Source organism: Bombus affinis, chromosome 14, assembly GCF_024516045.1.
Source record: "Bombus affinis isolate iyBomAffi1 chromosome 14, iyBomAffi1.2, whole genome shotgun sequence".
In the NCBI taxonomy this organism is placed as follows: domain Eukaryota; kingdom Metazoa; phylum Arthropoda; class Insecta; order Hymenoptera; family Apidae; genus Bombus; species Bombus affinis.
Window position 1 is genome coordinate 8362619 of NC_066357.1, and position 26336 is coordinate 8388954.

General features: G+C 40.4%; 1 protein-coding gene across 4 annotated transcripts in view; it reads right to left on the bottom strand.

Annotated features, from left to right (window-relative positions):
* Positions 1-26336, bottom strand: part of LOC126924218 (uncharacterized) — an 84678-nt gene that overhangs the window by 17441 nt on the left and 40901 nt on the right. The window contains exons 3-6 of one of the 4 annotated variants that reach the window (XM_050738467.1): positions 5497-6032; positions 5217-5439; positions 3783-4327; positions 1051-1367 (exon numbers count right to left, since the gene is read on the bottom strand). In XM_050738467.1, coding sequence (XP_050594424.1) covers positions 1051-1367; positions 3783-4327; positions 5217-5389 — 1035 coding nt within the window. In that variant the 5' untranslated portion in view covers positions 5390-5439; positions 5497-6032. Of the gene's footprint in view, positions 1-1050; positions 1368-3782; positions 4328-5216; positions 6033-8462; positions 8586-16073; positions 17619-26336 lie in introns of those variants that run through there. The other 3 variants (XM_050738465.1, XM_050738463.1, XM_050738464.1) reach the window with 3 other exon arrangements.

Below are 26336 nucleotides of genomic sequence, written 5' to 3' on the forward strand. Positions count from 1 at the left end.
TGCTTACGGTTACAACAGTTCCCGCGAAACTACATTATATTATCTCCTTGGCGAATATTTCTCTGGCTTTCCGACTAAATATTACAGAGTCGTATAAAATCTTATGTTGAAGATTCTACGTTTGTAACTTTTTTAACTGGACCAACGTGTGCATCGAGCTAAACGCGACCTTTTATTCCGTTCGACTTTATTTTATTTCCGCGATTTTATTTCATGTTAATATATGAAACATATCCTTTCGCGTTGTCCATTAATTTAGTATAAATATGTCAAGGTAGATAAGTTGAATGGATAAAATTTACTTTGAGAATACAATCGAATTTCTCGAACAAAATTGCGTCTGTATAGTACGTACACGGTGTCTGCTCATCGTTGTATTTTACGTATTAGTTACAGTAATTAGATATATATAAACAGATGTAAATTCGTCATACAGATACAATTTTTCTTGTATATGAGATTTCTTCAGAGTTAACAGCACCGATATCTGTCTTCAGGGTAATCGATGGACTTTCGCCAGTTTCAAAATTTGCGAACCGTACGACTTATTAGATTTGAATTATTTAGAATCGACGTTTTATGCCTCCGTCCAGTCTTGTTTACAGACATCTATAGGACATTTGAAAAATGTAAATGGAGCACAAGTAGATAAATTAAAATCACTATAGTATCATTATGCTGGACGTTCGCATCCGCGCGTTATTCGATATTATTCGCTGTCATTTGTTTTCCATTATTATCGATGCCTCGACTGTTTCCACAAGTTACAGATTTGCAAATGGACCTTTAAAATGAATGATCGTGCGATTCCATTTATCAAGGAAATTTCAATCGATCGAAACGGACAAAAATATTTCAAGATCTAAATTATAAATCGCCCATAAGAATTAAGAGGTCGCGTCAAAATTTGCCGTTTTCGCGATTTTATCCAAAAACGGACTTTTCGAAATAAACGCTGCAGTTAGATAATTTTTGTAGCCGCTGCATGTATACCGATCCAATATGATAAATTTCTGTGTTACTGAAAGCTAACGTTCGAGGGAAACTTACTTGTAGATTATCCTGGTTCATCAATTGTAGTGCTAGCTCGCAGCCTCTGGAGAATTGCAGCAATCTGGCGGCTAGCGGTGGATTCTTCGTATTGCCGCCGAAAGTGGATTTCCTCAAGGCTGTCCATTGTCTGAGAGCTTCCTTGTCCTGTTCGACCCTACGCTTCAACTCGGATAACAGACTTTCTAAGCTACTTGGGTCGCCAGCTTTCTCCAACGTGTTCAACAAACTCTGATTATCGATCAGCCTCTGCTGAATCTCGCTGTACTTGAGCGAAAGTTGCCTCTGATGCGACGCCGCCTGTACACCTTGGTCCGCTGAAAATGTCAAACGATTACTTTCCTTCCAACTTGTATTTAATACGAGAAATCTATGATGCCGTTTAATCGAATCGCCACACCACCATCGAATAGAAGTATAGTTTACAATTAACCTGTATACTTCGTTATGTTAAATTGGCCTGTGATTCGACGAGCAAATTAATTATCGATTTCAATGAATTTCAGCGCCGGTACTTATTCGACAATTAACGCGAATCGAGCGAAAGAGCGTCGATGTCGTATCCATCGTTCGATGCGTTACTTGCATTTGTCTCACTGGCTGCTATTTCTCGTAAACGATATGCACAAGGCTTCCCAGGTTTCTTCTGGCGAAGTAGTTCTCAGTCAGCGATTTCAATCGCGACATATATTGTATGAGCATAATCGAGCAAGAAATATACGAACACGAGTCACTGGAAAAGTTTCGTCAAAAGCTCTTCGTATTTCATTTCGTATTCCGTGTTTCGATTATAACTCGCTGGTAAGGTTTCGAGCGATCTATACCGGAATTTGTCGCGTAATAATAATAAGTTAGTAGTTGGGCAAACGAAACTTTCACAAATAAGCGTTACAGACTACAAAATATCTAATTATTCTATTCAACGTAACACTGTAAAAGCGAAGTTTTCCACTCACCTAGTTGTTCCATTCAACGGAAAACAGCAAGAAAAGGTGGCCACAGATCGCACAAAACGAAGCGAACGTTGAAAAATTTCGACAATCCGATTTTTCAAACCGATTTTCACTTCTCTCAGAGATCAAAAAACCGGCGTTGGTCTAACAACAGCGTGGTCGAGTCCACGCTGATGTCATTAGCTGAGTCGTTCCCGGCACTCGCCATTCAACGTGTTAAGGAGAGAAAAATTGCAATCAAATGGAATGGCAACGAGAACACGACTAAACAGTCAACGCGTTAAGGACGAAGAAGAGCAAAGAGACGGGTACAGGGTTGGAAACGAGTACGCGTCGTGTTTTACCATGTTGAGGCCCGCAACGATGACAATGACGTAAACGAGTAAACGTGCTTTCGTGTAAACGCATTAATGTCCTATGCATCGGCGTATTTGCATTGGGAAATGTAACGTGTCCTGTGCAGCTGCGTTAAAATCCAATACTTCACGGTTCAGCGGGCCTCTAACACGGCCGGATATCGACGCGGACATCCGTTGTCAGCTTTTCACCGAGCAAAAGTTAACGACTTTTGTGCACCGACGCAACACTTTGGCGCATTGCCGCGTCTTCGTCGCCGCTGCCTTCCACATCTCGACTCGAGAATGCAATCGTTTTCTTCTAGCCGACGCCGTCCCCTCGAACGGTTCTGGAAATTGAATCGAAACCATTTTTCGCGCCCGTTCTTCGCGATCGATTCCTGCAATCGTTGAAAGGAAACTCGCAGCGTGTCGTTTCAGATACCGGCTGACTGTAATCGGATCTGGAACAGCGTATCGCGGCCCATTCAATCGTACAAACTTTCAGACTTTCTCTCGTGAAGTGATCCGCGTATCTATAATCCACATCGTCCGACCACGTAATATATTCCGACCGAATAACGCGTGAAAGCGTGCACGACGCGATTCCTTGTGGAAAAATAAGGGAAATATATGGAACAAAATTTGTTCATTCTCGGCTTAGTTTTCGAGAAAGTCGAGCTCGAAAATTTTCCCAAGTACAAGTATACTTGGAGCGAACGTGGCTAATCTCGGCCTGGGCAGGCCTGGGTAATCGACAGAAGAATATCGTACGCGCGAAAACGAGTAGAAAATGTAGAATAACGTTTTCCTGTTTCAAGCTTCGTTTTCCAGAAAATAGAGTTTCAACGTGTTCAGTTAATAATGGCTCTGGTACACGCGCATGATAAATTTTCCCATTTATCTTTCTCCCAAACAGAGCGTCTTACGAAAAGAGTTCACGCTACATTTTCAACTTATCTTTGCACGTAGGCTGACCTGCCTCCTTGTTTGCCTCGTACGGTATTTTCTATTTATCTTAATGCGTAGCTTCACTCTTCGAAGTATTATGATCTGTCTTATATATACCCCGTATATATATATATTACAATTTCTTTAAACAATTTCTGTAACTTAATTTTTCTAACTTTCTTTAAAATGTATATAGTAGTAATAGGTGAACGAACTTCTCGATACACTGTTTCACACGCGTATACATATACCCATGAAATTACACCTACGATGTTAAAGCCTAAGACACCTTGTGCAATATATGAGAACCAAATCCTACCGTGGCACTACCACGAGATCGTAACAGCGTCGTCCAAGCTTGTCTGCACCGGGTCTAAGCCCCCGACGCGACGGTAAAAAGAATTGCTCGTTCCCACGCGAGTTCCCACTCGCGAAACGATATTTCGTCATTACCCATAACGAATGTTATCAGCTAAAAATCGCCATGGATTACCTCTGTGAGTTCTCGCGTGCTTGCCAAAGCTCTCGATCTTGTGCACGGCCAACTTGTACGCCTCGATTCTGCTCTCCAGCTGCTCCTTCAGCGCCACGGGTAAAGGCACCAGATTCGACGCCCCGGCGTTTTCCAAATTGCTTGGATGACAGGATGCCACCAATCCGTGCTTGCCCAAACCTTCCACCGCCCTGTCCAAAGTCCTTTTCCTAGCGGCCAGGATGCTCCTCGCGTTAGGAGCCAATTTGTTCAGGGAGATCAGCAGCTTGCACCAGATCCTCAGACGGAAATGGTCCTGGCTGATCGAGATCAGATAGACGATCCTCCAAAGGACTTGCTCCACTTTCAAGATTTTCGCGTCGTCCACGTTCAACTCGACGAGCCTCGAGTAGAGAGCCTCCAGCAGAGACAGGCTATGAGGAAGCGTTTCGATCAACAGGTCCACGGGAATGTCCGGTAGAGTCGTCCTCAAGGTATAGTGTGGCAGTTTCATGAGAAAAGCGGCTGCTTCTCTGTATTGTCTTCCCTCGTACAATCTAAGGAGCCTGTGTCACACAAAGACGCGGTATTCAGAGATCGTGTTCAAGCACGGAGCTTGCTTTCAGATATGTAACAGTTTGCCCGGTATTATTGGGTAAACGCCGCGTGTCTACGAATTTAAAGGACAATACAAAGTGGCTAGCTTCAGCATGTTTGCCAGATAATAGATCACCTGGCACGTTGGTATTTCATTGAAATTTCCGCGAATATCTCTACTACGTCTTGCTGTAATCGATGACCGTGTCTCTCTGTGTATCTACATATTCTATCGCGACGCACCGCAGGGATGCAATAAAGCCGTTCCGTTTGTCCAACCGATCAATATAACCGTAATCGTAGCGGACTCTGGCACGCGCGATAATCCATTTTAGACCACCAAACGAATTCCCTAGATATGCGAATTACACGGCCGAATCGATTACACGCGAAGCGATCTTTTGTTTCCTCTACGAACCAGGTTAACTCGAATCCTGTTATTCTCCTCGCTTCCCTTTTGCGTTTATGCTTTCTCGGATGTTTTCTTTTTTAATGCCGGTGCACCGTATTTTTGAAGACCGTGCGTGGGTTACGCAAAAAGTATTAAAGCTCGAACACTAAAATTTATTAATTAAGAACTGCCTGTATTTTAATATCTTTTTGTGATAAGACACAAATGGTAATCTCGTATCTCTTTTGTGTTTTTCATATTCGTTTTTTCGTATTTTTAGCTCGCATCGCGCTTCTATCTTTTTATGTACTTTACAATCCTTTCGCACACTAATGAGAGAATCCGTTTGCTCGTATATAAAATAAACGATAGTAATAATTATATGAAAAAACTTCAGCAATGGTTTCACAGATATAATCTCTACGGAATTACGAGCATGAATTAACAACAATATAATATTCGTATACCTTCTCAGAGCCATTCGTGGATTCGATCCCTCGTCCTCGGGCAAACCAACTTGACCAACTAGAAACTGAGTACCAGGACCCCACACGAGTCTTTGAATAGGATTCCTAAGTCTTTCCGGTCTTATTCTCTCGCAAGAATTCAGTCCAACCAGTGGCATAGTTCTTCTACTCATCTTCGCTTTCTTTTATTCTTCTTGTTCGTGTCTCTTTCTATTATTGTCTCCTACGAGTAAAAATGATCATTCACAAATTACCGCTACAAGATCAATGTCGCCATTACATGCAAATTATCCTTCGCACGATTTCAAATCCAACCACATAGATCGTCCGCCTTGCGCGATCGATCTTCTTCAAGCTCGTTCGCTCTTCGAGATTCTTCTTTTCTAAATTTCGCTTTCCAACACTTTCACGATATTCTTCGCGTTCTATCGCGATACGACTTATACGCTCGACTCGACCGTAACCTCCGACCTGTACGTTCGAATCGAAAGGATTTTCCTGACTCCTCTCCGCAATCTCGAGTTCCAATCGAACCTCTCCGTTTCACGCGTTTCCTCGCCTCGACTTTGCGCTCGTGCCGCCACTTTCTCCTAGGTCTGTTCGGTCAGAGTGACTCTGTCCATTGAGAAACGAGCGGATGAGTCACCTCTCGCTGGTCCATGCTCGTTGCTTTCTTCGCCACTCGCCGATCGTCGTCGATCTTTCTCGCTCGTCAACACGGTTTTCTCTAACGACCGATCTTCCTGCACGAAACTCGGACTGGCCTATAGCCTCGAGGTTCACCGACCCACTTCTTCTCCCTCGACGGACATGGACCTGCGAATGGAATAATTTCGGTGAGCCTTTTCCGACCTTCGCCGACCCAATCCACCGCGTCAAAGTATTTTACGATCGCATCGACGAACGATTTTCACGGACGCGTTCTATTCTTTCGCTCGGAAGGAATTTCTTTGACTCGACCGTTTCGCCAAATATTTCACTGGAAAAAAATCGGCCGACTTCCTGCCGGTCGCGATGTACGTCATTCTCGTGCGTCATTTTCTTTCGAATTCCCCTCGCGTGGAAGAAATTTCACATCGGTTGCGATCTCATTTGCTGGATAATTTCGAAATATGGGAATTCGCAGGTGTGTGCGATGCATAGTCATGACGAGCCGAGAGTAAATAGCAAACTCGTGATAGAATGTTCGCTCTTTTTTCAGCGAATCGCGAGTTTATTTTGTCTCCCGGCTTCGCGCTTTTGTACTCTATTGCTCTGCGGGGAATTCTCTGTTATTTTTGACGGGATATGAGATGGCTTTCATCAAGTACGTTCTTTAGTTAGCATTGCGTAGAGCGCGGATTTTTATGCAAATGCAAAAACCCCGAGAGAATGCGCAAAAATATACAAAATATCCAAAATAAGCCTGATATTTAGTAGATAAAGCTAATTTCTCCTTAGGTTCTGTTGCTTATAAAAATATCAATAATCGCATAAATATCCGCAATTTAATTATCATTGTACGCTTCAATTATCGTTTCAAATAGAATGAATCACTGTCTTTTTCCGATTTTAACGAGGTATGGAATAAATCTAAATGTTTTTTCCTCGTTATATATTGGGTTGGCAACTAAGTGATCGCGGATTTTGTCGTTAGGTGATATTGACAAAAGCCGCAATCGGTTTCCAACTCAATATATCGCAGCTTTTCTTGCCCACATAATTCGCTATAGCGAAGCTTCAACGTTCTTCTCATACTTGTTTTTAACATATATACACCTACATTCGCTGTACGAGCGAAGGAAAATTAACTCAAAATAAGATGGAAATTAAAATGTAACATAAGAAAATCGCATCAACGTATAGTTTTTAACAAATTTTAAAATTTTGTCGAGTATGCTATAACTTGTAACTGTCTGGACATTTTCACCGATTCATAGCGAAGATACGCGTATGAATTAACGATAAACTAACTCGACAGCAGTGCTCGCTATCGTCTTATAGAATGAACAAATAATCAATCGTAACGATGTTTCCAAAAATTGACCGACGATGTACGAATACTCGAACAACTTTGCTTCTCATCGAAAGCAAAATCGTGGCAGCCGATCGTCTGGAAAAAGACGAAGAAAGATGAGAAACGATTTGAGAGGCAGTATCACGAACAAACATAAATTAGGATCTTCCCTAAGAGAATCATTAAGAACAGATTAAAGCGAGTACCGGTACTCGTTAATCACGGAACAGATGCGTCAAGAGGCCCGATAGGATTCGACGCGTTTTCACGGCAGCTGTCGTAACGTGGCATTAAATTCGATTTATCGGCTGCAAAGTGTATTGACAAATACAATTTACTGGCAAGACCGCGTCCGCCGGCTCGTGCAAAATATACCTTCTACGAATATCCCCTGATCAATTTGCGTAACGCTATTCGGAGACAAACGCGAATTTTAAACTGACAGATTCGTCTTTGAACGAAATATACCACGATCCTGCGCGTTTCTCTTTTTTTTCTTTCTTTCTTTCTTTGATAGAAAATAGAACGAGTTAGGATTAGACACGCTAAACCGACACGCTCTCGTCTTATAACTTGCAACGAGCCAAATAAATGAAAATTAGCGATTGCTATAATTATATCTCATTGATAGATCGTTCTCCTGGTCGTAGTAACGTTCCCTAATAGAATTTTAAATTTCGTCTTGGGAATAAGATCCAGACTCGTCTAAACCGTAAAAAATACTGTAACGCTATTCGGAAGCAAACGCGAATTTTAAACTGACAGATTCGTCTTTGAACGAAATATACTAAGATCCTGCACGTTTTTCATTTTTCGATAAGAAAGGGCGAGTTATTCTCATCAGAGTTGGAGGATTGGACACGCTAAACTGACACGCTCTCGTCTTATAACTAGAAACGAGCCAAATAAGTGAAAATTAGTGATTGTTGTAACTATATCTTGTCGATAGATCGTTCTCCCGATCGTAGTAACCCAACAGAAATTTAAATTTCGTCTCGCGAATGAGATTCAGACTCGTCTAAATCGTAAATACACTGGGAAAATCTTCAGTTTCTCAAAGATATCAATTTGTATCGTGTACCGTGATATCGTAAGCATGGCCCTAACTCACACTGTGTCGTGTTGACTTAAGTTTAGGCTAATCGTGCTGTATCGTATCGTAACTGTACCTGAACATTGTATATGTCCGAAATATATAGATACTAATATTATTTCAAAAAGTAATTATTTCAGTTTGTCACTTGCCTTACCGTATTTTACGCTTCCTTTTGCCGCTGTACCTTCTTCTTCTGTATTTTGTTAATCGCGATAATTAATGACCATAAAGAACGATCGACGCGACTTTGGATAAAATAAACGAAAAGAAAAAAGAAACGTATACGTGTGTCTTTCTTCGACCGATTCACACAGACACTGACATAAGTATCACAGTTCTTCTTTTCATTGCAAGGCGACTGTTTTCTCGCGAAGGCAACCCTCGAGCGTCGAAAGCACTGGAATTCCCAAGGAACTCTGCGAAAGTTCACCGTGGTTGATCGGCACGAGACGAGGACACCGAAGAACGAATGAATTTTCGGCGGCCGTGAAACTCGACTGATACGACATGTCTGCGAGAAGCGCTGGGAACGAAATCCTTCGCCGCCTCTCGGAGGATACACGCGGGCCCCGTCTCAGCTTGGCTTAATGGAGGTGGAACTCACAGGGAGAATCGCGTGGATGGATGACTCTCACGAGAGAGATCGGTAACTCGTGCTGATGGAGTAAACGGCCTCTTACTCTTTCCTGCGTGTACCACTTCGTGCAAGAAATATCGCGATGCGCTGGCAAAGTGTAAAAATCCTCACACTTTCAGGTTGTTAGCGAATTGGTGAGAAAGTAACGTCTAGACTGCAAATTTTTACGCATTGTTACATCCTAGAAATGGAAGCTAAGTAGAAATTTGATCCTCTTTCGGTCATTTCTCAGCGAATCGTAGTCCCTTTATCGTCGGAAGATTTCTCAAGTTTGAGGAAAACAGGAAAGAACGGCTGTCGAATTTGCAAATTTCATGGTAAAAATGTTCTTAGGTCGTCGCAAGTTCTCTATCCGATTCGAGCAAAGGTATCGAAGGATAAGCAAAGGATCGAAGAATAAAGAACTCGGTGGTCGCAGCATGGTTGGTCTCTTGAAAGTTAGAACGAATGTTCTACTTTGAATATTTCGTATAGTTATATATTTTTACATATTACGCGTATTTCTGTGCGTCTTCGCATCTTCGAAGTTCCCACCAACACATGAAACTGCAGTCTGGTAACGTGGCAGTTGGCAGTGCGATAATAATACGCTTGAAATATCGCTTCGATGCTTCGTTCGTTACTAGATACGTAACGAACGAGAAAACAAAGATACTCGAGCTTCATAGAAATGCTGACTCGAGTCCAACGCTGGCCTGAACAAGAGAAAATGGAATAATATGTCGGGAATAAAGGAAAAAGGGGGAAGTAGGGAGAAAAAAGGCTGGAAGAATGGGAAAGTGAGACGAGCGAGCAACGACAAACGAACGAGCTGGGCGAATGAAAATAATGAACGCCTAGGAGAACGAGGCTAAAGTAATAAGAAACAAGCGCTGGATCGGGATGAGAAAATCTTACGAAGGACAGAGAAAATAAACGAAGGGAGGAGAAGGAAGGCGATAGCGGAAGGGCAGCGCAGAGAAACGAAGGAAACGTAGAGAAGAAAAGTCTCCGAGGAACGCAATTACGAAATAAGCTTTTTCTCTAAAGAGCAACTCTGTCGAGATACACAGCGTGGGCTTGAGTATAACTAGATCAACGAACAAGAGAAATCACTGGAGATCAGAAATGATCAGGCAATGCGAGGAGCTGAAAGGCAAAGTAAAGGCGCGTACTCGCGAAGCAAACACGTTCGTGCCAATTTTTCGTGCCAATTTCTTTATTTTTATCGCGCATTGAAGTATTCGCTTCGTAGCGATCAATTTTTAAGTATACGTTTGAATAAAACAACCATTAAGTTTTGCTTTTATCGGCAATTATCGATCGTATTAAAAAATTACTATGAATTACGCGTAATCAATGATAACAAGATTTGTAATAAAAATATCGGAATCTTATAAATTCGGTCGTCGTAATAATCGGAATATTCGTAGGATTTCTTTATGTCAGAGTTTAAATCCGGAAGAATGGAAACCGTGCAAGCATCTTTTTTCCCCGCCAACAACTTCTTCGCCGAGCAACAGCAAGGACGCGCCATAAAGTTACTTTAAAATAGAGCAATTCACGTGGGACTTGTGACGAAACACGGTCATTTCGCAAGTTCTCTTGCATCCTACCGGTTACAGTTAATATGCAAACGGGGCAACAGACTCGCAAAACGGTACTGAATTTATACCAGGTCCTTAGTATGTACATTTGGTGGATATCTTTTCGATCAAAGCGTCCTTTGGCCGGCGCTAATAACCGTTTACGTGCGGTTGCTGCATCATTAAAATATTACATACACCGTACGAAGGAAAAAAGCCAGACGGAAGAACGAGACTTCGAGTAAGAGGCCGAAAAAAAAGGAAAAAAGAAAAAGAAAAAAGAACGCGAGCAAGAACCGGAGACGGGATTGCCGACCTACTGTCCTGCATACCACGAGGGACTACCTGCAGCGAAAAGACACGCTACGCGTGGTCGAAAACCCAGAGGATTCCCTTTTCAACCAGCGATCGCAACAGTTATGAGAAAAATTTCAAAAATTGTAACATTTCTAATAATTAGTAGCTTAAGTACTTTAGTTTAAATGATCCTGCTTACGAATAACCATTGGTTAAACGATCGACGTTCTTTTTATCACCATCATCCATAATGGAACTTATCTTTGGTTACCAACAACCGTTATCGATGACAGAATTAATTTTTATTAACATCACCGATAATCAGTACCTCGATCATTTCCCATATGTACAACAAACCCGTAATCCAATAGTTAATTAGTAAATTATTCCGCAAAAGGGACCGGCTCATTCCACCAAATTGCTTTTATCTGCGATTATCGATCGTATTAAAAAAATTATTATGAATTACGCGTAATCAACGTTAAGAAGATTTATAATAAAAATATCGGAACCTTATAAATTCGGTCGTCGTAATAATCGGAATATTCGTAGGATTTCCTTATGTCAGAGTTTATTCCTTGCGTGTTCCTTGTTGAACGATTGCAAGTTCTTTCGACTTGGCTGAGCGAACGACCCGAGCAGCTGAATATGGTTGGTTGACAAAGATTTGTCCAACGTAAACGATCTTTCACCGTTCGATCGCGTACGACAAGCAAGCAATTAGCAGGCTGTAAAGGGGTAAACTGCGTAAATATGGAGCCGATAATTTGTTGATCAGCTAATTCAATCGGTGGACTATTAACTCGTTAATGACGGATTGCGTGCTATATAGGCCGTTGGTCAAAAGCTGTTTTCAATCGTCGACTACCAGGTCCGAGGCCAAATTATTTGCCAATACTCTAACGTTTGACCATCGATTGTTTGATCGATTTGAGGATTAAAGCAAAGCCTTGGTCAACCCTAAGGCGATAATTTTCAAGATTCAATAGGTGTTCGCCTCTGAGAACCAATTATTAGAAATTAATATCCTTATTAGGGACGACTGTGCGAGGGCAGAGGCAGCGCTGGAAACCGAGGAGGCAGTTTCGACTCGCTGGAAATCGATAAACGCTCAGGTTCTACAAATTAATAATACAATTAGATATGAAACAATGCTTGAACGTTGTTTGTTTAATTTTCATACGAGAAGGATATTATTATTCTCGGTATACGTGGCCAATAAACGAGACGCGGTTTAACGTTCGAAATTAATTCTCGTATTTTCGCTCAAGCAAAAACTTTTGCGTTTCGTGTCGTACAATATTCGTTCTATTTATCGAAGGCGTATACATTATGCCATATTCATGAGATAAATAAAATGTTTACTGGTAACGTATATCGTCATCAATTGGTCTTACAATATTTGGCAAAAGAAGAAATCCACGATATTCGGAAGAAAATAAAACGTTTACTCGTCGAATTGGACTTTTGATATTTGGCGGAAAGAGAAGCCCGTTATGGCCAAAGGAGAATCGATCGTTTATTCCTAATGTTCATGGAATTAGACAAAAATCTAAATGTCGAGAAATATTTGGCGAGGGATAAAATCATATTCACGAGGAAATCAAATATTTACTCGTAACATTTATCAAATTAGACTTTTAATATTTGGTGGAAGAATAGGACGCGTAAATCACGGGAATAAAGTTTGCGAAGGGTATAGGCGATTTTCATGTACGAGAGATTAAGGTTGATGGTTGGATATAGGTGAAATGGCCCGGAGTGGTCCCAGGCATCCTATTATCACTATTGGGTTATCCCATAATTTTCATTTAGCTACTTGCGGCAAATCGGTTAATAGCCATGACCAACCAAAACCGATCTATTACCATTATAGTTAGAGGTAGGAAGTTTATTTTTCCTCTACCAGTGACAATATTAGAAAAACAGGCTAATTGAGATGCCGCGCATATTCAAAGACTGGTACAGTCTCTAGAGTATAAAACAGAAAGCTTTTCCAAGATTATCTTGTGCCGCTATTTCCATAAGAATAAAGCAATGCGTAAACTTTTAATTCGCACCACATTTTGAAACTGCTAAGATCCAATTCGTAATCTACTGAAATTTATTTCAGCAGTCGTGGCATTACGAAACAGCATCGATTTTCAGTTTAAACTTGCTGAGATTCTTTCTAATTCTTTTTGCATAAAAGATCATCGAACAACAAGTGAAACAACAAAGTAGTATTTCCGTTTATTAATTGATGAATTTCCTGTTCATTTTTATTCAAACGAGGTATAGCGAAATACAGTTAAAACGAATACGATAAAATATACAAAAAGGGTAGAACTAACATTTCCAAAGCAATTTACTCGATCGATCGTTCGTCTTACGGACCTTTTTCCCAGATATCTTCTCGATTACTCTACATTATTGAAAAAAACGCCTAAACGAATTACAGAAACAGACATGTTTCGGCTTCCAACGTGAGCGCGGTTCTTTAAACTTCGTCAGACGGTGAGACCCTCGTCGAATCGGAACCCCTTAAAGTCGACACGAAATCACAGACCTATTTCGTCTCTTGCAAGACTTTTCTTGTCATCGATATTTTATAGAGCCCTCGGGACGTCTCTCTCTCTCTGGCAAAGTCGATCTGAGAGCGATCGCCAAAGAAGTATCGTTCGAAACTTGAAAATCGGATTTCTGTTGTGGATACACACTTTTTCCAGCCACTTTCAGGGAATAGGAGAGAGCTGTCCTAATCGATTCAATATAATATTTCACTCTGTTTCAGGCAAGTTACCGGGAAGATTTTTACGACGACCGCGTACCAAATAAATATTCGAAACGCGCATTCCCTTGCCAATCGAGGGGAGCAGGACAGAATTCTGAAAACGTGAAACTGCATTCTTTCTATTTGTATGCAAATTCTAGGAGGAAGGAGACAAATTTCGTCTATCAATGGGACCTCGTATAGTCTTAAATTTTGAAATAATCGAACGGATTGTCAAAATCTTCTACTTTATGCCAGGGAATAAAACATATACCAGGTGACTCAGACTTTCTCCGCTTATAAGTACAAATAAAAAAAGAGACAGACTCATCGATGTGTGTTTGGAAATCATCAAGTGTTATTCACAGAATACGCTGACTCTGTATCCCGGAAGAAGTCTGGAAGTATATAACGGGTCATAATATAATTAATTAAGTCTATCCTCGTAAGACATCTCGTTACTAGAATATTTCTGAATCACTGTATACGTGGTACATTCTTTTTTATTTTTGTATTAGTATCGTATATAATGTAATTCAATTAAAATAATGTATTTATTACACTGTAAAATGGTAATATGTATCTATGTGAAATCGCCAGGTACGCAGGAAAATGCAAGGAAAAAACGGCAACACATCCAAACCAGTTGGCTGCTGAAGCGAGCAAAACTCTCATAGAAAGAAGACTGAAAAAGAAAACACCCCACTGACCTCGCTAAAGAAATAAAATAGTCAAACTCGGAGATGATATCTCGTTGGGGGTAGCCATCCACATATTATTTAGCAATTAAGTTAGAAAAATTGACCGAATGTCCAGCTGGACAAATTGTAGAGTACAAATTAAATAATAAAAGATAAAGAAAAAAATATGTATGTATATGTGTGACTTTAAATAAATAAACAATCAATAAATGAATATTTTCTCTCCCGTATACTCGAAGCGCATTGATCTCCCGAATTCCTATTTATACAGTTGCAATAGCGTTTCGCACGCGTTTCGTTTCTGGTAAGCGAATGTTATTCTGGTATATTATACCGCTATTCCAATGCGAAGCTTGCCTCGTGTCAACGCACGCTTATTTTGTAACGAGAGTTAGCTGTAAATTTATTTCACCAAGCTCAAAAACGAGCCTCTTTTATTTTCATGACCGAAATGCGAATAGATTTGCGAGAAACGCCAATAAATATGCAAACGAAGAATATAAACAACGAGAAAACCGTAAAAATATTCTACCATTTTATAGCGATGCATCGTTGGAAAAGTTTGTTCATCTTCAATTGTCATAGGAAAATTCTTCGATTTAACCAAATTTTAATCAAATTTTCAGACTCTCGTAAGTTGACTGTGGATTGCGGCGAATATAACTAAAAATGGATAAAGGAGATGGAATTTAGATAGAAAATTATTTTATCTATTTGTAAAAGGTACTACACACTTTGAATATTTTATGTACACTTTTACATTAAATGTAATTTTGCATCTTCAAGTTGCTCACAACTGCATAGAAATTTGCAGATCATTCGCAAGTAATATTTTCGTCTATCGTTTGAAATAACGAAGGTATTACATTCATACAGACTTATTAGAACAATCAAATGCACACAGTGTAATATACCGAGAGTGTTCAACAGTATTTACCTTCGTCCAGATACACATCTCTCTTAAATAATTAATTTCACATAAACGGGTCGTTTATTTCGAAAACGGTGTAAGTCCATTTTTTGACAAAATTGAGAAAACGAGAAATTTCCATGAACTTTAACTGGAACTTTTCATTTATGAACAATTTACCATTTAAATCTTACGACATTCGTCTGTTTTAATCAATTGAAACTCGGTTAATAAGTGGAATTGCATAATCATTTACTTTCAAACGTGGCGTAAGCCTATCATTATCCTGAAAACAAAATATTGCTCTAATTAATTCTCAAGAAAGCTATGCGTATAACGAGTGTACCAACTGTTTGTACATACCGAGACGCGACCAAACCTAAGACCTAATCGCGTAGACCTAATCAACATTTTCCAATCGACGTAAGCGCCCACACTTCGATACTTCGAAACGAAGAAAAATGGACTTATGACATTTTCAAAATAAACCGTCTGTATCTCGTTTTCGAGCGCGATTGTCAAACTTGTTTTACACAGACCCTTAACTTCTCGAAGAAAGAAAACCAAATACGAAATAGAAAAAGGTCGGATCGGAAGGGTTAAGATAATTAGGGACAAAACAATCGCGTAGAGGGAAAGTAGCGTAGAATGGCAGAAGTGCCGTTGGCTATTCTTAAAGTTGGTCCGCGTGTAGCATTTCGATCCGGCGCTATCTTGGTATAAAGATATTTAGCCGCGTGCGAAAATCCGAGTACGTATGCTCGTCGCCTATAGGAACGAGGTACGAAAACCTGATATCATCTTGATGTCGGCCCGATATTCCTGGAATGCACCGGCCATTTACGAAAATGGCAACCTCCGTCCTCCCTGTTCTCCATTGTTCGTTCTCTTAAGTTCTCTTACCATTGACTTCCCTTGCTTCACGTCGCTTTTTTATCACCGGCGCGCCGTCTTTGTTGGCCCTTGATATTTTCTTCTCCTCCATTGGAAGCCTAATGGAAATTGCGTTAGCCGAAACCCGGTAACAGCTTCCTCGAACCTCTTGCCTTGCATCTTCGAGCGATCGATCGGCGCAGCTTGGTCGTTATCGAATTTCTACGTTACCTTCCGCGGTAGCTCAAATACACTGCCACCTTTCTCGAATAATCGCCTGCGAGAGAATGGCAAGAATCTGTTACAGGTTGCAAACTTGGTAGAGAACTCCGATCGTTTTTCCCCACGCACTCGACTTCCCACGTGCATTCATTTACGTGTACGCTATAGTATACTGTACTGTGTATAGTGTACTGTGTAGACTGGCGGCCAGAAGTGTTAGGACACCTCGTGGTTTCATAGGAAATGTAATAATCGATGTGATTCAACGTAGAAGTAATATGATTAAGGTCAAACGTAATTTAGAGTACCTAGTGCGATTTACTATATGTAGAAGCTGGACATTGTTGAAATTATTTGAAAGGATTACGGTAGCGCAGTTAATTATAATAATTATGTGTTAGTATATCTTGACTATCGGTAAGAGCGTAAGATGAATTGGGTAGGACATTGCGAAAGGTCTACTCGAAATGATCGTAAAATCATCCGTAGCATGTGTCGAGAATTGAGGACAAGTAGCAAGAAATACTGCAATAATACGAGCGACGAAATTGATGAAAACGACGATCAAAATGATCAAAAGAAAACAGGTACAAAAGGAGAATTAAATTTAATTTGCGGCAAATTATAACGTTGAATGTATAGAGCGTGTTCCACGAACTCTGACAACTTGAAATATCATCGAGTCTACTCGAAATTTGAATTTGCATCGTAAAATCATCCGCAGCATGTGTCCAGACTTGGGGACAGGTAGCAAGAAATACTGCAATAATACGAACGACGAAATTGATGAAAACGACTATCAAAATGATCAAAAGGAAGCAGACACATATAGACAAAAGGAGAATTAAATTTAATTTACGGGAAATTATAACGTTGAATATATAGAGCGTGTCCCACGAACTCTGACCATCTGAAATACCTTCGTTATTTATCCGAAATATTTGACTTTGTTCATACTATTAATTTCGTTATGATAATAATAATAAAAATAGTAACGATGCGTTTGTAATGTTCATAATATCAACGGGTCAATACCATTTGTTACGCGATAGAGAATTACAATCCGTGATTTTACAGAATAACGTTAACGATTGTAATTAACGTTGAGCAAAATTAAGCTCGCATAATACGATTTTATGAAACAAGCTCGACGTGCCGACAATATGCGTCGATACAAGCTTGTAATCTTTGAACCGTTATAATCTTCGAAGCGAATTTCTTACTTCTCTTATCGTCGCAGTGACTGTTGTAGCCGATGCAGCCATAATTCGTTGCGTCACATTCAGCGCAGTTGTTGATAAATGTCGATATCAAATATTTTTCAATGTTGCCCGCAAGAAACACTCTAATGGTATCAAGTCTGCAGATCTAAATAGTTGGCTAGGAAGCAGTGCCTCCATGACCTATCCATCGATTTCGTCGATGCACGTGGTCGACACTTGCAACATGTTTCATAACAAAGAAAGTAACAGAACGAACAGGGTGGAATATCTCGGAAACGGTAACTTTTAGGACGACAGGTAGCTTGGTACTTCTATATTCAAAATTCGCTGTTCTATCGAAATAAAACATGAAAATCGCCCATCCCAATTAAAGAAATTAAACTGACCTCTGTATCTCCTCTACGTATCCATCTGCTAGCAGATCATTACCGCCGTGTTATATATCTTTTTAAATCCTACAATTTTAATTAGGAACATTTTCACATATTGTTTGGGATAACGAAGATATTTCAGACGGATAGAGCTCGTGCGTCATACATACAGTACATACATGAATCGTTTGCAGCCTGTGTTTCAAACGAAATAATAATTGTCACAGACTTTAATAATTTGTTAATTATTCCTCCAGAGATCGAGCGGTATTTGACAAATACGGTAACATACGACCTATGCTGCGGTGCTTATTTTGCATTCTGTACAGATACATGAAAAGTGTATAATCGTGGCAAAATAAATACAAAGTATAATATATCGATCTATTTACAGTATAGATAAGCTACATAATTACGGATTTAAATATAGAGGATGGGCTTACAAATATTTGGAATCAGATTTTACACGTATTTGCCAGGTTTGTCGTTATAACTGGTGGTTGATGGTCGTAATGCTTGTGAACGGAGGTCTGTACCTACTCAAATAGCTTTGAACCGGATTCCTGCGATGCCAGATGCATATTGGCTTAATCCAGTTCTTCGATGGTTGATTAATCAAGCCTACGATCCGTATGACAATCGTATTTAATCGCTCCTACGTGGTTTACTTGAACGTACATACGTTTCGTGGCTAGCTATACGCATCGTGCTAAAGTAATCCTGATTGACGGGAATTGGAATCGATTGGAACGGTGGCGAAAGCAACATCTAATTATGGACGAGCAGCGTTTGGATTCGGCGGAGCTGGCCTCGTTCTTCAGCCGCGTTTCACGCGGCGAGATTTTCCCAGCTGTGTGCATTCCTCCGTTAATATCAGCCTCTGAAACGTTGCTCTTCACACTCGACGCAATTATTCCGAAATCAGTTAACGTGGCGTGCACCGTTTCCTCTGATTTATATCGCTGCTCGCAAATTCTACGCGGTATTAGTATGCGTATGCGACGTTACAAAACGATGAGCCAGAGTTTCCGACCTTTTTCGACCGACAATTTTCATTTCCAACAACTGGACTGCGGATTTTTCTGCGAATTTCTATTCGCGTAGCGAAAGAAACGGGAACCTCGCGATACATAAAATTTTATTTCTCCTATTAAACGTTACAACGAGTACTTCGTTTCGTTATGTGCTCTTTGCACATAACGCGCGTTTTCTACATTTCTGCGCTTTTCAATTTTCCCACAAGCGTGACAAACGCGCGCAGACTAATAACAAACCAACGACTTAAGCCTCGTATAAAAACAACGTCGAGTTCCGAACAACACACTAGCGATTTTCTCGAAACATTAAAAATTCTCTTCTCGAAACTAAGACGACATTGAAAGATAACAAAAAATCGAAGAACGCAGCGGAGTAAAATCAACAAACGCTACAACTCTTTAATAAAAAATAACCACGACACACCTGGCAGGCATTTCGCAATTCCTTCGGAAGATTCACGAGCTGAATACTCATGTTATAGGCGGATACGTGGAACAGAACGTTGTTTATCGATCCATATTAGATAATCAACGAAAAAAACAAGGAACAATTTATAAAATCGGCCTTTGCAACGTTTCAATCCTCTCGTGAACGATCGTCGACTTCTTTATCGCAATTTATCGGACCTTCTCAGGATTTATAGTACATTTTCTAATGGCAGTGAGCTGAGAAATTGGCTCGAGTTCGTTACACTTATATCCGCTGTTTATGATATTTACTCTCTGGTTACAAGCTTTGCGCAGTTAGGAATTAACTTGCCTGTTCGAGTCGTCGAACTTCGAGAAGTTGCATAAATATTTGCTTTACGTCGAGATAGAACTCTTCTCGGTTCACTGGAGCGAGCTGTAAAATCGCAAAGCGTGCAACATTGTAAGGAAACGTCGTCTTACGTACTCCTCGGTCGAGGGTCAAATATACTCAAAATCGCGAGTGCTTCAGACGGTTTCATAGATGGAGGAAATAAAATGTTTTTGTCAGAGACGCATGGGATACGCAATGGACGTGGATAAAGATAGTTGGCGAACATTTATGCGAATCTACGTTCTCGTAGACGCGATTAGAGGAATGGAACCCCAGCAGCAATTTATTTTAGTAAATATTACGAGTCGCGTATCCCGCTTTGAATATTTGTTATATAAAGGAGATATTTATTGTTTAATTTGTTTTAATTTGGACGTAATTTAATTAGGACTAACAGAAGGATTTAATGGCCTCTGCGGTATTACTTAGAGTTTAATTGCAAGTGAGAGAATCGAATCGACGTATACAGAGTGCCCCAAATTTAAACGGGCAAACTGCGAGCAATTAATCTACGGACAAAAAGAAGAAAAAGAGATATATAGAGTTCGTTAGCAGAGGCCTTGTTACAAAGTTACAAATAAACATTGTACGCGTGAAATAAATAACGAGACGTATTTTCCATCGCAGCACGCAAAAGTCGACTGTATTATTGTATCGGCGTAGTTACATGCTTTTTTCCTTTTTTCTCGTATCGTCGACAATCAGAAAATGTAACGATGCAATAAAAATAATTACTTAATACTTTTAATAAATTTCACTTTTAAAAAGCTTGCTCGTTTCAAAATATTGCCCTCGTGCTCCAATACGAGTTTTACATCAAAGAACAGTGGAATTAATCGCACTACAAAGTTCTGCGAGCAGAATTTCGATAATTACGTCGTTACCTATTTCCTGCGTATAATATTTCTTTATAATTTTACAAGAAAGCGTTTATTGACAAACTTTATCGTCTTTTTGCCTGTAGATTACGGACAACCTGTACGCTAATAACAGCGAGTAAATACAGTTTAAGTATCGGACACGTGCCATGCAAGAAGGAATATTTATATTATGAAAAATCAAGTTTCTACATAAGAAGCTATTTAGTTTAAGCTACACTTGTTCTGCTGGCGTTAGAGCGATAAGTCAAGCAAACACAGCAAGCAAAAGGTTCGTTCTCTGCTGATCGATGGTCTGTAACTTGTCGTGCTTCTTGCCTTTAAGATTCTTCGCACCCATCGCTTGAAAATGGGTCGCACGATAACGTTATCAGAACGATATTAGCTATCTTATTCGACGTACGTTTCAACAATGTCTACGACTATCGCGTACTACTCTGAATAGTCTATGCATACTACTGTTCATATTCTTAAGTATTAGGAACTTCGCACGGAACACGATAATTAATCCAGATTGTCGAGAAAACCATTAATCAAATAGAAGTGTGTGTTCGACGATATAAAGTGCATGCAAAAAGGATTATGAAAATTAGTCACGAGAGCCGGGGAAAAATAACGAACGAGCAAAATGCGATCTAAATCCTATTAAAAATTTTGGCTGAATCGACGCTGTACAATTGAACAACGAGATACAAAACGTAAAAGTACATTATAACATAAAAGAAAAATAACGGAGTATAAAACAAAAATGAATATAATCGAGAACGTAATATCTAATATCTTATTTTATTATATATAATTGATAAGATTTTTGTTGCTAAAGTCACAAAACAGATGGCAATTGTCGAAAGTTTTAAGTCGCTGTGTCCTAGTGCAAATGTCCTGATACTATGAACAGAGTTGTACATCTTCCGTGCACTGATTGTCATTCGCGTTTGCTGGCCGCTTTAATCTCGAAACGTTCGCGTTCCATCGAAATGGTTTCGTTTCGCCGAACTGCCACATTTCATCAAGCCGTTACACGTTCGCGGACCACAACCGCGTTGACCTTTCGTCGAGCTCGCAAATTATTCGACACGGTGACAACCACGTGTCTTTTTCATCCGTTTTCCATCAAAGAAAACTTAGTTGTTGGAGATTTAGTCGGACGACGGAAGTTTCCACGCAGAATGGAGTTTGCAAGTCGGAAAGTCCGTGTTTTCCCAGGATACCACGACAGAAACGAGTATTTCTACTTTCGACTTTCACGGAGAAAGAAGTTGACCTTAGCATTTTTTCGCCGATCGATCGTTCCTTTCTGCGGTCGTCCTTCTGGATTTACGATTCTCCGAGTGTTTCTCTCGGCCCACTCATTTCTCGTCGTATTCTTCTCGCTTTATTCGATTTATAGTTATCCTCGAAAGAAGTTGTATGCTAAGAAAATTTGATTACAGCGTTGTACAGTTGCCTGCGTCATCCTTCGACGATCGATGCCACCCTTTCATCGTGGTTTCTGCAGATTCCCGAGCTGTTTCTCTTAGTCAACTTCTTTTTCTCTTTACTAGATTTGCTTTACGGAACTTTGCAATTCAGAAAATTATTTCTCCATTAAATAAACGCTGCACGTAAAAAGTTCTGCCTGTAACCTGTTAACCGAGGGAAACGAGTTAACTCGCTGCTCGAATCGCCAATTTCATTGAAATAATACTATTTGATATGATTGCCGAGCAGTGGCATATTTTTGTTAAACACAGTTTCCCTTCGAACGGAAACTATTAATCGTCATTCGTATTTACATTTGCAACAGCTAAGACCGATCTACTGACTGGGACTGATTCGTTTCCATTGTTTCGTCCTTCGATTCTGTGATTATCAAAGCTAAATCTAACGATAACCAAAGGAAATGGTTAACGGGTTAAAAAATAATCTCACGCGTAGAAAAGTAAAGTTTAGCCGCCTTGCAAGAAGCGTTAAAGCGGCTGTCGTAAAAATAAAATTCTAAAGCTCTCGGTGTTCTCACCTTCTTCTCACGTAACTCGACGGTCTCGTTCGTCTGGAAAGATTCCGTTTTGCCTTTAAACACTACAGCCGGTGTCATTCTTCGAGGCGTTTTCCTTTCACGATCCTCGAGAACGCTACGCCATTTCTATCCCCTCGATTTATTTTTCCTCTTCGTAGGAACTCGTAGAACGTGTACTCGCGAAAATACAATTACCTCGCGAGTTTCGTTCGTATCGAGACACACTCTCCCTCTCTCTCTCTCTCTTCCCTGATTCGATTTCCTCCTACGGCGAAATTTCACGTTCGAAATCCCGGCTGACAATTGCCGTTTCGAGCGGACCAGTGGGCAGCAGTGACGAATCGAGTCAACGAAATTGGCGAAAACAAGCGGACTAATGGCAAAGGTATAGTCCTCGAACGCGACTCTTCCCCTTGCTGGGTTTTAAAGCTGCAGAAATAGGTTGCGCCAGTCAGGAGGGTTCGTAGGCAGGGGCTCGTGTGCCGTGGACGAGGCCTCGTTGATCGATAGGGTCTAACCCACTACTACGGACGCGTCTCTTCATTCTCCGCCAGCGCACAGCCACACGTACGTTTCGCTGTTTACCAACACTTTTCACAGCTTGTAATGCGGCACAGGTAAATACATGGGACAACCGAACATCCCCGTCGTAGGTGCGAACAGGCTTTCTTTGTGTTTGCCAACACCGACTCGTTAAACGCAACTTCTGTCTGCGTGTACCTTCGACCGAGACGCCTGCCTCTCTATACTTTGCGTTTGAGATTAGGAACCAATTCGAGTAACGCGTTAGAAATAAGTTGAAGCAAATCGAACGACGAGGCAGCTTTTCGTATGGCAGAGCAAGAAATTTTTATTTTCGTAAAAATAAGCGGAATCCGATGGTGAATTTGCAAACAATAGTATATTCTATATAAACAACGATCATTTCAAATTCTATCCAGAAACGACTATAACTGCGTTGCGAACATTTTCCACGTTTCAGAAATAAGCTCTTTGCAGAGAATAGCAAAGTCAACGAGAAGGACAGAAACAGAGTAAGCTTTAATTCTCGGTTTTTGTATCAGGAAAGAAATTTGAAACAGCAGAAACTTCTGTTCAGAGATGGGGGCTCTTATTACGTGAACAGAAAATAATAGGCACATGGAGGAGACAATTAACGAGCTCCTATTATACGAATTTCGATTATACGTATAAAGAGTCCCCGGAATGTTCAGATAGATGAAGTTCTATTGTATTCGAGTTTGTCGATGCTTTCCTAATTGGCTATCCTATAGTTTAGAGAATAATTTTCATGTCAAAGATTGATAAAATATAAAGAGCACTCGAGAAGAATATGACGAGTTTACCTTCGTTAACTTTTTGATCTTTATGTCACTTAAACACTATTTGCAAAGTTTGTTAGTTTTAGGGATACACTACCGGCCTTAAGCGTTTCTACACATCTTCTACTACGATACATCTTAGCATCCACTCGTTACATTTATTGAAAAACTCTATCAAATTTTACTATATCCAGCATTTTATTAGGTTGTCCGAAAAGTTTCTTTCGTTTCATGAGGTGGTAATAGACGAACAACAATTTCTGTTTTATATTATTTTGTTGAATTAGGTATGATCCATTTCGTTCTATTATTTCCTTATAAAACGAAAGAAACATTTCGGACAACCCAATACAAAAAGATACAATAAATACAAAATAAAAGCAATGAAAAGTACGCGATCTGTATTAAACATTAGCAGTTGTCACTTATGATCAGCGGCGTATATCGTTTCAATAAAAAGCAACTATTGCATAGCGCAACTACATAGGAGCTACTAACATATTACGCGACTGAAATATATCGTGTGCCTAAAATATACCAGAAATGTCTTAATTTATGGCACCCTCACCTCTCTACCCATTTCTCTTCCAAAATTTAAAAATCACACGCCATTCCGAACGCTTAAAGCTCTACGTTTCCTTATCAAATTATCAAATTATCATTCGTTTAGAATAACACCTATTTTATACTTTCGAAGAATGTAATATTCCTTCGACCTGTGTTTCAATAGCGACTTACACGATCGTAACAGAAGACACGCGATAGTTAGGAACGACAGAGGTGGCTCTTCCCGATAACTGTGACAGCAATCTCGGCAAGAATGGTTGTGCAAGTGTCACGTCGTCAAAACGCCTTTACAATTCTCTCGTTTATATTCGATATGTGTACATACATAGGGTGTCCTTTTCTTCATTCTCTGTTACACATTGCCGTTTCTCTGTGATATTTGAATAACCGTGGGCGTGTCACGGTTATTCGGTTCCTTCCTGCAACTGGATTTTTTTCCTTCCTGGCTTTTTCGCCAGTGATATAGGTTCGGGTTGTTGTCTTGTACGTCGTCAGGCTTTCGTTCAAACGCAAGAGGGTTATTTTAACCACCTCTTGCGAAGATAAACAGATACAACGCGTTAAAGGGGAAATTCCTTATAGCTGGAAAAGAGTATCGCCTTTTTTTTATTGTTTTCGTGTGTAGATTCGTCTACTAAAGCGGTTCCCCGATGCGACGGGACACCCTGTATATATATACATAAACGATATCGTTTATTCGATCTATACAGGCTGATTCAGAATATGTAGGAAGCGAGGCAGGGGCTGATGTAGCACACTAAAACAAGAAGAACAGTTCGTACGAAGATACGCACGATATGACCTTCTTTTCGAGTTATAGCTTATTCTGTATCGTAATACTTGCTTAGCCGTATCTTCGGAGAAATTGCTCGAAATGACCAGGCCCAGGATCGATAGAAACGCGAACGTATCATCTCGTAGATCGTCCAAATTGTTCGAGCAGCTTAGACGGATTTGTCGACAACTTTGATCGTCACGTTGACGACCAGTCTCGACACTGTCAACCGACCTTGTATAACCAAGAGATTTTGAGAAACGCCGCCGTAACTAATCATCGGACGGATCCAGATCCGGAGGCTGAGGAAATAAGGCCAGCACGATCTATCCACTTGTCGGGAAATCGTTCGTCTGAACAATGTCCATCATCGCGGAATATGCTGTAACTAGAAAACGAGGTCATAACGATCATACGTTTACACGGACTTTTCTTCTTAATTCGGTGTGTCGGATCAACCCCTGTCATATCTGCCACGTATTCTGAACGAGCCTGTATAACAGCTACTCTAGTATCCACGTATCTCTCGCGTATCCGTGCATAACCTGACTTCGTGGCAGCTCGGAGAAGGCGAAAGAGTTGCAGGAATCGACGCGATCCGTGAAATCGCCCTTCCCGTTTATTAAATAAATTCTTTATCCGCGACAGCAGCTCGTTGTAATGCCGGCGTATATGCGTGTGGTCGAGAGCCTTTTTCTCATCGATGTATATTATACATATTAATGACGTAACGAAGTCATTTGCGCGTACACGGCTCGATGTAGTAGCATCCAAGTCAATCGTGTTTATTTTAACGCGATAACAATAGCTCGGCTCCTTTTTTTATGCTACGTCGCTTCACGCTATCGTGGCTCGGTCTATCACTACGTTACGGGGACAAAGGATCGTCCGTGGAATTCACCGAATCGCCCCATTTTCAGAGGGATACTTGCGTTGATTTTCTAACAGGTTGTTACGTAGAAGCAGCGTGGACGATCTTGGGATCGGCCGATCCGCTGCGTTTTCTACCTTCAGAATCTTCTCGTTTCTCTTGCTTGAATTCAGCTTCCAACAAACTCATCTTAGTACGATACTTAATGTATGATAAAGAGGAGCGT